The sequence below is a fragment of the Papilio polytes genome, unplaced genomic scaffold (genome assembly GCF_000836215.1).
Source record: "Papilio polytes unplaced genomic scaffold, Ppol_1.0 DF823731.1, whole genome shotgun sequence".
Taxonomy (NCBI): domain Eukaryota; kingdom Metazoa; phylum Arthropoda; class Insecta; order Lepidoptera; family Papilionidae; genus Papilio; species Papilio polytes.
This window is the reverse complement of record NW_013525473.1, coordinates 5902133-5915550: the sequence shown is the minus strand read 5'-3', so window position 1 is coordinate 5915550 and position 13418 is coordinate 5902133. Positions and strand designations below refer to the sequence as shown.

At 33.6% G+C, this 13418-nt stretch overlaps 1 protein-coding gene across 2 annotated transcripts in view; it reads left to right on the top strand.

Annotated features, from left to right (window-relative positions):
- Nucleotides 1–13418, top strand: part of LOC106103699 (centaurin-gamma-1A) — a 140326-nt gene that overhangs the window by 79064 nt on the left and 47844 nt on the right. The window contains exon 1 of one of the 2 annotated variants that reach the window (XM_013283529.1): nt 10566–11139. The exons of the other annotated variant lie outside the window; for it this stretch is intronic. Within the exon in view, the coding sequence (XP_013138983.1) occupies nt 10983–11139 (157 nt within the window). The 5' untranslated portion in view covers nt 10566–10982. Of the gene's footprint in view, nt 1–10565; nt 11140–13418 lie in introns of those variants that run through there. 2 annotated transcript variants of the gene reach the window in all.

Below are 13418 nucleotides of genomic sequence, written 5' to 3'. Positions count from 1 at the left end.
AGTCTGACCCATCGTAATTCAATTTGTGTGATTTACGAACTCCAAATAGTTTTGTGGCGATCATAAATTTGTCTAGCGCCTTTGATAGTGTTGCGGTCGCTAGTTGATTTGTAGTATATTCTTTTGTAGAACTTCGGACAACACGAAGAATGCCATATGATTTATTTTCTTTCTTTTATTGTTACTTTTCGAGTACATTTTTATAGGAAAATGAAAATTGTTTTGGGCTTAAAATGTAATGTAACTCGAATGGTACAAGGATTTGTAGCTAAGCTGATTTTTAGCTGACTTTTGTGCTTTTTTTTAGTATCTAGCTTTTGCTCGCTACTCCATCTACTCGGAATTAAAAAAAGAAACAAAAGGTTATGTGTTCTCACAGACTATAATCTAAACTTTTGCAATTATACTATTAGTAAGATTCTAAAATACAATTAAAAAATTAAATACAACCGTTCTTAAATAAAATTTAGTTGTGCTTTGTAACTTAAAATGTGAAAACGCCCTTTCATATTTGGGTGGTACCCTTTGCAAATATCCTCCAATAAGGTGATTATAATTGCTATTTTTTTTCCACCGAATAATAAGGTAATGTTCCTCAAAATAACTTGTTAAGTCCGCGGTCAGGAAGTTTGCGACGAGCTGGGCGGTGCAGAAGGCGGGGCACAGTGGGCTATAATGTCGGCTTACTTAGACATTCAAAACATCAAATGAAATTGTCTATTTAAGGCGAGATTTTAGCCCATTGTACCCCTCATGACCGCGGCCTAACACTTCATTACATTTCTAATCCTCTTGTTGCAAATAAATCCTGTGTGAAAACCCATTCGTTTTGTGAGCTAATATTTTATTTGTTGAATTATTAAAAACCCATCATAGTATGACAGAAAGTTTTACAAACAATACCGTCTTGTTATTGTAACGTCTTGTCACGTCAAGTCCTGATGTTCTCATTATTGTCGAACAATTGCTGTCTAATCTCTTCCTTCAGTCACACGAAGGGTGTCTGTTACCGCGAAATTGTGAATTTCGACATTTTGTAATGTTACTAGGTTTTACAAATCGATGTTACAAGAGAAGTGAAAGCAAATTGTCAATTGAATTGTTGATTTTTTGTTCTTTTTTAGTCAGATTTGTTAAATAGTGACATTTTATTAAGGTATGATTTAAAATAAAGGACAATATTTATAATCTATATAGAAATCTATCAAATAATTTCGTGATATTACAAGTTTCTTGTGTTTGTTATCAAATATTTTTATGAATTGTTCAATTTATTATTTACTTGCATTTTAGTATGGTCCAATTAAAAACTGACCAAGTATGCAATTTGTCGGTGACATATCTTCCTTTATTCTCGCGTCAAAACACGTCGCTCCCAATTACTGTGAAAGCTTGAATTTATTATATTAATGTGTTCTGACATTTGCGTATTATTATCGTGAAATTCGACTGCATTTATATTCCTGTCTCTGTTTTCTTCAAGGGAACGAATGCGATGGCGATAGAAAATACAAGTGCTTGCATTTGAAACAGTTGGGGTGTTCCTTAGCAACAGGGTGTATCCTTGTATACTTTGCAAATAGGATTAGCTTTAAATACATTTTAATTGGGCCCTTAGTGCGACGTTTGACGTGGTTTGTACGGTTGTTCGCGTTTTGGATTATTTAGGGGTGCTTTTCAAGGGCATCATATTATAATTTTATCTTTGCATGTTAGCATTTTTTATAATAATTCCTCATACCTATTACGAGATTGGAAGCTAAAAAAATGTTCTTTTACACTTCGTTCTTTTGAAACTGTCTGCACTAGACGTCAAATAGTTACTTTAAAAGTTACTTAGTATAGATTTCTTAACAATTTATCAATCAACTAGCTGTTCCCGTGCGACTTCATCCGCATGAAATTATGAAAATTTTATTTTATTCTTTACATTTGTCAAATTACAAATGTCAAAATGACATCACATGACAACCTTGCTTCCTTGATGTTGGCAGCAACTTATGGTCTCTTTCCCACATTAGGGTTTTTATCAAAAATATGTTCCCCCTAAGTTTAGTGGCGTTAAATTATATAGCCTAAAGCGTGACACAAGTGTAGGGCTTTTTATTAAAAAAAAATTATTCAAAAATATGCTGTAATTGCTGACATCTTAGGCAACAAAGAAGTGTGTGTTTACGCTTTATTATAATAGTATAGATATTGATCTATTTTACTACATGTCATTAAAGAAATCAGAATCTTTTTGTAAACTATTAACAAAACTTTTTGCACTCTCATTTACTTTTAGACATAAATCAAAATGCACTCTTTTCTTAAGTATCATAAATGAGCTCGGTAGTGCATTTCCGTGCTCTATATTTATTTTTAAGAACACATTACGCTCGGGAACAATTTACTAGCAACGTGTGACGTCATTAATCTTAGTTTCGCAAGTCATGACGATATCAACTATAAACTGTAACTATAAGAAATAAATCAGGACAATCTATAGATTAAATAAATTAAAATAACGTTTAAGAGTTTTTCGCTGTGTTTTCTCAAAACTATAAATTGAATTTAAATTTTTATGTCCTAAATTTAGACATTGGGGGTATTTCCAATATTCACATTACTATACAATAATACAAATCAAAATTAAACGATATTCTGTTTTTATTAATTTATTTAATAAAGCTCAAAATACTAATGTAGATTTTTAAATCAAATAGGACTTATCCCCGAATATTTATGGTCACACTACAGACTTAGATGACGTCAGCGAAATTGCAACAAGCAAAAGCGACGTGATTGTCTCCATTATATGTATCAACATCGACATTGCTTTCAATGGAAGTCGTCGTTTGTCGCAAAAACACGCGAAATGATGATAATCGTACGTTATAGGGTTGCAATTGTTGTCTATAAAATTAATGATTTTCAAGTACTTACAATAAAAACAAAAATAAACCGAGTTATAGGAAACTTATTTTAGAAATATAGGACGACAGAAATAGAAATCTTTTATTGCCCCGATATAAGACGTTCAACTTGACCGGGGTTCGAACACAGCAAAACGTCTATAAAAATAAAAGTGAAAATGCAACATAAACATTTATTTTATCTCTACAACAACACTTTTTAGATAAGTGTAGCTTATTTAAATGGAATAGACAACTTAATATTTTAAAGATAGATTAAAACAAGTGACTTCGCGGCCTTAGCTTGTATCTAATTATTTTATGTATCGTGTGGCCGCGCGTTATCTCGCCCTTGACATAGAGACATTGGCCGTAAACTCGGTTCGCTACCAACAAGTGCAGCATATTTTTTTGTTGAAATAAATGCATTTGTATAAATTCATTAAAGTTTCGTTTCTCATAAGACAATTTAAACTTAAAAAATGTAAACGTAGTATTAAATTAGATGTTTAATTTGTTAATATCGTAAAAATTGCATTTTAGTATGCAATAAAATATATTCTCAAAATAATACTTCATTACTACGTGTTCAAATCTTACTAAGACTAGTGGCAATTACATATGCTGAAACAGCTAAAAATAACCAAAGTCACCAAAGGCTAAGAATAAAATCTGTACGCACATAAGTTGATCGTATACACTATAATCACACACACATCTAAATAGAGTTGCGTGTTAGATTCGGGATTGCGGGGGCGCGGCCCGACTGCCGGCGACACGGCGCCCTAATTGGACAGGGTGTAGGGGTACGAAGGTCAACTACTTTTTATATGGCCAGTGATTTTAGTGCGGCAATTTAAAAACAAAACTCAAGTCTAAGGGCCTGTCCCACCAAATTGTAAATTGTCTGATAAAAATCAAACGTGTAAAATATGTGATCGAAATATCGGATTTTGTTACTTTATCTGACAGTGATGTCGTTTTTAAGCTATCTGAGCTAGCCAGTGGTGGGACAGGCCCTTAGTGACCATAGAGTTGGATTTATGCTAAATTATGCTCTACGATAAATTTCTATGAAAGTTACTATTATTTCATATCTGGCATGAACTTAGACCATAATTAAATAATTTCGTCATGATCTTGAGAAACTTTTGCGCAAACCAAACGTCAAATGATTTTGTACGAGCGTAAAAATTGTATTCTACGTGACTAGAGCAAAACGTTTCTATTTCATTTCTAAGAAAATAGAAACTATTTCTAATTGTTACTTTCTAGATGTTGTAATTTACTATTGCATTTAATAACATCCCTGTATTTTTCTATTGTAATATTGACTTTAAAAAGTTCAAATTATTTTCGATGGGAAAGACACTCCAATTACATTAATTGTATAGATTTAATCAACAAATATAACTGAGGAAAAATAATTGATATCAAAGTTAAATCTAATAAACCAATCAATAATAGATTGAGTGTCAGCTGCGATGCAAGCTTTAGTCGCACCCCAAAGAGGGTAGCGCCCTCTACAGCGCCCCTCCGCCAACAGCACGTGCTAGGACAGATTAACTATTGGATTTTATTCGATAACGTCATTTCTACTCACGATAAAAACCTAGGACAACTCAAACATTCTTAAATCTATGTATATTCTTTTTCGGCATTTACTTATAAAAAGCACTGAGTGTTAAGATTTTAACAAAAAAAACAATGTCCAATTAGAATCAGACAGATTAGAGGGTGACAAAGATGGCCGCTTCCCCCCACAAAGCCTCTAAAAATGTAAAATAAATATTACTAGTACTACAAATAAGACTATGTTGATGATAGTTCCCATCACATTCCCAGACATAGCCTAGAACATCGCGAGACGAAGTTTATGGACAATATTTCATTTTTTCTTTTAAACTCACTGATACATTAAAATAAAAAATAATAAAAAAATAAAACACTATTTATTGACCAAAAAGAAAATTAAAGGAACATAACTTACAATTATTAATGAAATAAAAATAAAAATACAAACTCTTGGTCAAAAGGAAAAGGCTCAGCTGATGCGGCCTCCAGCTTGTCACTGAAGGCCGCGCTGGTTTTCATTAACCTTGAAATATGTGATAGAATTCTGTAACAGTAATCGTGTGACGTCATCCATTCACAAAAGTCAAACACAATAAGCTAACGATCCATATCATTAGCCGGCACTATTGTTAATGTCCCGACGACCAATACTTATAGGGAACTACGTGACGTGCGTGCCTTATTCAAAGCGAAATTAACGGTCCCAAATTAGGCACAAGTCACTCGTTTATTTATACCTAATGAGCAACCGTTTACTGTTCTTACTGCCAAATTTTTAGATATGTAACAGCGTTACAGCGTCTTATGATAAGACTACTCAAAATTCCGTTAAAATCGTAACGTCCGACAGTTTGTAAGCGGCATTTATGAACCATGGTGTTTGAGATTTGTTTTAGAATTCAGTCGTTAGGTTAGAAATGTTGCAAGCATGCATGTCAACAATTATTACTTACGTTCGTGTAAATATTACCTTAAATAAAGGTGATATCACATATTAATAGCAACGTATTTTGTTCACAGGTAAATCAACTCAACTATCAGCAGCAGCAGTAAGATAGTTAGGTGACAATGACAATTAAAGAGAAAGTGGAAACGTTTCCGTTCTACGCGACGTCGCTAAATATCTCTTTATTAAGTTATATAAAGTTTTTGCGATGTTGAGAATACAATACGCAGTTCAATTCACTTATGTAATTGAACAGTAGAAATCACAATGACACTTTCATCTCGAGCCTTAACTCCATAAAGAAGATTCAGAAGAAATAAATGAATAATACTTCGTCTTTTTAAATCAACCACATAGATCTTCTCGTGAGAAATACCACCGTAATAACTTTAATCAAATTAAAGATCGACAACACGCCCGATCGATTCCGAGCATCGCATCAATAAATAATCGACGTAATCGATTGAGAGCGCTCACTCGTGTCTAACGCAAGGCGGTGATCGTAAATCGCGATCGGTTTTGGCTCGTAAAGAAATCGGGCCCTTCTGTCGTGTCAGGCATTGTGCTGACATATTTATTGGCTTCGAAGATCCCGTTCAATTGTGCAACTTGCAATGGTAACCGAATTGCCTCATACGGTACGTTGCTTATGATCTATTAACAACTTGGGCCAGAAGTGTTCCCTTGTGGAAGTCCTATTGCGTTTAACGACAAATTTCTATAAAGTCAACAATTGTAACAATGAACTGATAAATGATACGGTTTGTCTTTTATTTATTTTTGCATGACAATAAGCAAGAAAATTCTTATGATTTATAATTACTGTGGACAAGAAGACTTATGAATATTATCAGAATCTTATCTTTAAAAAAATAGTAACTTGTCCCGAGAAAATGTTGATCAATGAAATAGTTTCTTTTAAGATGAGAGCTATTTCCAAAGATAGTAGTACGATTTTAGTTGCCACAACAAGAGCATCTAAAAGTAGAACTCTCATTCCGAATGTCGCATTCATTCCCGAAATAGGCCTCGTAAGTTATTTCTGCTGTAGCTACGAAATAGGTCACAAACAGGTCACAGCCCTATTTCGAGGCAGAAAACAATGCATAATGCATGACTTCACTTGCATACAATACGCATTATTAATGAGATCTAATTGAAAGTCCTGGATATTATTGTAATTTCCAAGTCAGTTCACGATGTTTATAAATAAAATGTACTATGCTTTAGTATCTAGCATACTTCTTCTTGAACAAAAGAGACCTTATTGTAAGCAAAACTACAAATGACTCTTAGTGTTGCCACAGTCATGGTAGCTGTCTCTCTTAGGGTAGATTTAACCACAAAGAATTACTGTAAAGATTGCTTAAGTAACAATCAAGATATTCTGATTTATTAATGGTTAATATTTCTTTTAAATATTTCCTGACGAGACTTAAAACCTCATTTTTAACATTTCGGGCTTTTGTTTCTTGGTCCTGACACATAAAAGTACACTTTGAGATTGTAGTTGTTTTTAAAATGGCTATTACTCATATGTACATGATTTGCTCACTGCAATGATGCAAGTGATTAACTTGCATATGTATTATCGTATACCAAGAGTATGATGTCATTCTATACAGAAGTGAGCAATTTGTTTATTCTTTAACTCGCTATACTATCATCGACTGATATATACTTTTAAATAAAAGTTTTTATAAGATTTGCATTAACTTTATGTTTTGCTATGACACTTATAACGTGTAATTTCATGCCAGAAAATACATAAAGAACCTTTGACATCATCACATTCCACCGGCCTCATCCTACTCTGTCCAGGTTAATCTTTCTTCTGTCATCCCAATAGTCCCAACCTTCTTGATCATTTTACCTTTCACATACTCTATCTATTGTTTTCTAGGCCTACCTCTGTCGGTGTACCCCACCACACTTATAAACTACTATTTAACAAGAATTTAAAATGAAACTGCAACTAGATACAGCTGAATTGGAACCAGATTTATGGTTGTATTTCTTAATTAGTGTGATTCGAATCAAACAGGAAATAATAACAATGGTAATAAATATTTATCACCTAACAATGCATTCTTAAATCGTTAACACTTGTGAAAATATTTAAAAGCAACATTCAAAGCAGAATTTTATAAACTCTTAGAGTTGTCGTAAAACATTTTACGGTCATTCATAATCTAGCGCGCTCATAAAATCTTCTATCGCTTTGTTGGAAATCATCTAACCACATTTTTATTCGAGTTTGATGAATGTTTAACTGCTTTTAGTGTTAGCACAATTTCATCGTTCACTTTACGACGTACTTCTATAACACAATGGTTTTTATAATCGTAGGTTTCCATTGCCGAAAGACGTGTTTTAAACTTATTTTAATCATATTTGCCATTATACTTCGCCTACTTTTCAATTCTCTGAAAAAAGAACAACAAAGATATTCTACTTCTATAATTCCTATACTTTCTATGGTTATCTAGATGGTATTTTCTCAAGGTGTGCCACAAGGCATTATTTTAGGCCCAATATCATTACAATTATTTGTCATGGTCCCTTATATTTTGCCTCGTATCATCGTAAGGTAATAAATTTGTTATTGCGTTGGTGGACATCAGCGTAGGCAACAGGTACGGCGCCTGGTGATTTGTTTTGATTTATTAGACTTGCGTAGGAGAAAGTTGCTGCGTAGTGTTTCCGCTCGGATTGTATCTATTTGTACAGGTATCGTTACTGTGCATAAGTGAATCGTTTGGGTGGTCTCTAACTTAGCATATGTATTGAATTGTCTTGTAGAATTGTTGCTATCAAACTTTTGTTCTTCCAATAGCTTTATTATTTAGAGACCCGTTTATGTTACATGTGTTTAAATGCCTTGATTAAATTAATTTAATGACTAAAAAGCAAAAATCCTTACCCTAGAACATGTATGTAAAGACTAAATAATCCAAATCTTGTATTTCAAGAATAACAAATGTAGAATAAAATATCGTTGATGTTTGAATGCTTTGTGGATAGTGCTTAGACAACCGGTCGTTCGCCCACCCCTGGGAATGGGCGTGGGTGACGGCGACAGACCCAAAATAGCCGGGGAGAATTACTCCATAATTGTGTAGGACTGTCTTTACCGGATAAAGAAGTACCTGTAAGTGTGGAAGAAATTATTAATTTATAGTAGAAATCTTTAATGCTATCAGAGCGAGGCACACCTTTGACCTAAAAATCGCACACTGTTGTGCGATTGTCGGTTGTTTCGCAGCCAATTCAACTGTTTAGTATAACTAAAAATCGAGTAATGTGTTCACCTCCATATAAGCTCATAGGAATCAAATCGATTGTTTAGTCAAAGTTGTGCGCGGGCTCTTAATTATAAACATTCACTAATAAGTGTTGGCTTCAACGATGTATTGTTTATTGTTCACATTCCATGTTGCAGCATATTTTTAAAATCTACAATTTTCATTACAAACTTCATTTACAAAGGTTGTTCCTTTCGCAAGTTCTTTTAAAAATTATTGTATATGTTGAATAATATCTGAGCAGACTGGATTTAAATTGATACATAAATACACGGAAATGCTAAGCAGTTTACCTTGTTTAGTTTATCCTGACCCGTAAAGATGGTACTGATTGTGTTAGAGAAGTCCTGTTTAAGGTTGTACGATGACTGAGAGACAGGTCTCAGTTGATTGGGCGGTGTGCGAGTCGCAATATCGTGCTTGCCGTTGTGATCTACGATAAGAATTTGCACGACTCTTGTTATTGTTGTAAAACGTAGCGCTGCAGCGCTTGAGGCTTTATCTCTGTATAATTCAACGAATAATAAAAATATACAATAGTTATTTTACACTTAAAAGTCTCCGGTACTCGAGTTTCCAGAATATGCTTTTATTTGAAGACTTATGCTTGCTTAACTTGTTCTAGACTTTATAGTTTTAGGTTTCCAGTCGTAAACACTGTTATGTAATAGATACTTGTTATTGCTAAATACTAAAACATGGAGAAAGCGTCAAATATCACACGGTAGAAGTTTTGCAATTCTTATGTAAAGAAATGCTCATGACTTGCAATTTTATTGTAGATTCGATAATTTAATAGAAAATATTAATTGCAAATGTCAAAATGATATGACATGATGTCAAACCATGGCGACCTTGCTTCCTTGATGTTGGCAACAACTTATTGTCTCTTTCCCACATTAGGGTTTTTATTCAAAATATTTTCTAAGTTTAATGGCGTGAAAACATATAGCCTAAAGCGTGACGTAAGTGTTTTTTTATTTAAAAAGGAATTATTCAAAAATATGCCGTAATTGCCGACATCTTAGGCAACAAAGAAGTGTGTGTTTACGCTTTATTATAATAGTAGGTATAGATATATTTGATGTGCATTATTTTGTGAATTATTATAAAATTACTAAACCTTTTGTAAATATTGTTATTTTGTGAATTAATGAATTGAAGATATGAAATAGGCTTATTACTTAAAAAAATTTAATTCGCTTTATCAACGTCATTGAAGTAAACCTGCATTAATACGAGGACTGTAATATCATCAACATTTCACGCACCTAATTAACATTGTAGAACTGAACAGATTCAATTCAGTAGAACGAAGCAATTACAGCAATTTGTTAGGTGATTAAGCTATGCGCAGCAACCACTGAACACTGAACACATAAATTAATTTATTAACAAGCAGTGACACGCTCTAAATCCAATGAAGTGAATCTTCAGTACATTACAAACGCGGTAACTTTAACCGTGAAAAAACCTACATTTGATTTCTGTTACTGTTAAAAATTGTGCAAATGAAAAAAAAGATGGAAAGTTATTTTGTCATATCTCGAAATTGAGAAATTAATTTAGTTCTTCTTGTGTGTTTTTAAACCTTTTTGATTTGTTTATGACGTAAAAGAATAAAATAGCATAAAGTATGCTATCGTGATTTACTTCATTGTAGAACAATTCTTCTTTTAATTGCATTGCGGCAAATAATAGGTCAATTATTTACTAACCTCGTTAGCGTCAATAAAGCGGTAAATCAAAACCTTGCGGTGATATGCTCGGCATCAGTAAACTCTGATAACAGGCTTAGTATCGCAGCGTTGCGCCAGGTGGAGTCACTGCGTCGCACGCGATATCTACGCCAGTCCATCGCCAGCTACGGCCGCGTGTCGACGTGTTGCGTGCGCGTGCAGCAACCGAACTTGCATCGGACCGTATCGGCAAGTGGAAATTGATCAGTTCCTTGAGGTGACAGGATAGCGATCGCGTGATCGGAATAGTGATGTATCGGAAACAATAGATCTGGTTTTCGTCGGGTGGGGATTTGGACGCTAAAGTGCACAATGTCGCGAATTTTATAGATTCGCGTGACCTTGTGTTGTTGATTTTAAACATTCAGTGTAGTTTCCACAGGTGCGACATTTACTCTTTTGTTTCCGAGTGTTATCAGCAAACTTGTTTTTTATTACTTTAGAAAACGTCACTAGTGGATGTGGGAATTGCATGTACTGAGTGTGAGGACCATGTTCTAATTGGGAAAGGACTGTAACAATGTTGGCTGTTAAAAATTTCTTTATGCCGGAGAAGCGGGTGGACTCCCCCCGTTTCTCCCGCATGCCGGAGGCCCTGATGAGGTCGATCAGGCGGCGCTCCCTGAGGGTCAAGAGGACCAAATCATTGGTGCTTGTTAATGAGAAAAGGAAGTCCGGTGAGTGGTAGAGTATTGTTTTATTTTTTTATTGCTTTTGAAATATTTTTCAGCAAAAAATGTACCGTAATTTTCTATTCGTTAATATACTGAAGTGATATTGTGTTACCAATTTGAAGTTAAATAAGCTTAAAAGTAATATAAATTGATCTAATGTTTGCACATTGCTAAATTTGGCACAAAGCTTAAAACGGAAACTATTGTGGACAAATTAAGATAGGTCATATCTTCGTTAAATCGACACTTTAAATAATTATAAATATTTAGTTTAGTCCATTGACTGATGTATTAGATTATGATGCCATAGAGCATTACTAAGACTTCAACAAAATCCTTGAGATTTTACAATGTCTTAAACATAAAAACATTTTGCATAATTTTGAATAGGAATTTCAACACAAAATAATCTTAAAGATCAAATTTATATTGATAACATTTACATTAACGTAATTTTTATTACATATTTATGTTTCTAGAACAATTATCGTCACCTTTCAGCGAAATCAAACCTTAACTTATTTTAATCATGACATTTTGTTAACGTGTATTTTAGTAAAAACCGGATTTAATTCGGTAGTTTATGAACATCACGTTGAAGATTTTGTTTTATTAAATAAATTTGCAATGACATGTTGCCCTAAAAAGGAGATGTAAACGAATTACGTCAACTTGTAAACACTGTAAAAGTAATACCAGTCAATGTTATTGTATAAAAAGATTCAAACTATTGTATAAAAAGACGGCTCGTGTTTAATAGGACATATCTTCGGTTTGTGTATGGGCTTATTGCGTAAAACGAGCGTAGAGTACTAAACTTCCGTGTAACGCCCCCGGAAACCTTTAAGTCCCCGATACTTAATATTGTGTTTACAGTCTAGTTCAATATTCCGAGCTACGATAAAGTTTGAATGGCATTATACAGGGCGCGTGTTTTTTGTTGGCCTCCAACTCGTCCCCGACGTAATTAATTATCTACTTGATAAGTTTCTTTTCGTATGAACGAGTTTCATCGATTCGTTAACTTTTTTTTAACTTTACCAAAGAAATACAACTTGTCTGTTACAAAAGAGAGTTATATCATTTTAAGCATGGGTAATGATAGGATTGTAAATTTATGAATATAGAAAAAGTTTTCCGAGAACCGCTGCGATTTTTGACCGACTTCCCAAAAGACGGAGGTACTCAATTCATCTGTATATTTTTTAATCTATTAGAGGGAGGGGGGGGGGTATCTTTAAAAAGACAAGCCAATCCCATAGTGCTGTAGTGAGTAGGAAACGCGCTGGCCTAATCGTACAGCTGCGTCGGTTTTCTGTTTCTCGAAAATTCCGTACGTTTTAAAATGCTATATGATACGCTTACTCATGGAAAGAATGTTATTTACATACTGATTATACGCTAAATAAATGTTAATTTTTAATATTAGCAACCGGTCAATTAGTAATCGACCATATTAGTTATCAGCAACTACTTTACTAGAAGAAAAATAACTCTTGTGAAAACATAAAGATGGGTTTTTTAACTTTATAGTAATGTAAACTAAGTTATGGTTTTATACCCGTAGTCGTAAGAAATAAATCAAAGTGAAAATCGATTATTTTCTTAGAAGCGATCAAATCTCTATTACGAGTGGTAGTGATTAGAAATCTTTGAGAGATGCATAATTCATAGTGTGCTCGCATTATGAGAATTATTGGTAACATTATTTTCTATTTACAAAATAGTTCTTACATAACGCTTCATTATACGCTTATCGTTGAAGTTAGGATTTCATGGTAAATTAGTTTTTTATGAGGCGCACTCTGTACGTCGTTTGTTTCCTATAATTTCAATAGTAATTTCAAAGAATAAACGGATTCTACAAATTATTTAATTTATAGAATTGTTTCAAAATCCTAAATAGTATAAATTGGTGTCACAAAACTATGGTTAGCTATTAGTTTCTCGACATATATTAGTTCTTACTAATATTATGAATGCGAAAGTTTAGATGGATGGATATTTTGCTAGAGTTTACCGATTAAACGGCTGAATGGATCTCGATGGTTTTTTTTTTTTATATGTTTTTTAAAAACAACTCTTGACCACGACTCCACCTATAGATATTATATACATAATTTGGCATAGATGTATAGCAGCCTGGAAGACCACATAGAATACTTATTTTTGTGTATTAATTCCACGCGGAACACATTGGGCTGAATCAAGTTGCTCCATAGACAACTTTATCTGATGTTTGAAATGTCTCTTTTTTTTGCTTAAATGTGCTTTGTATCAGT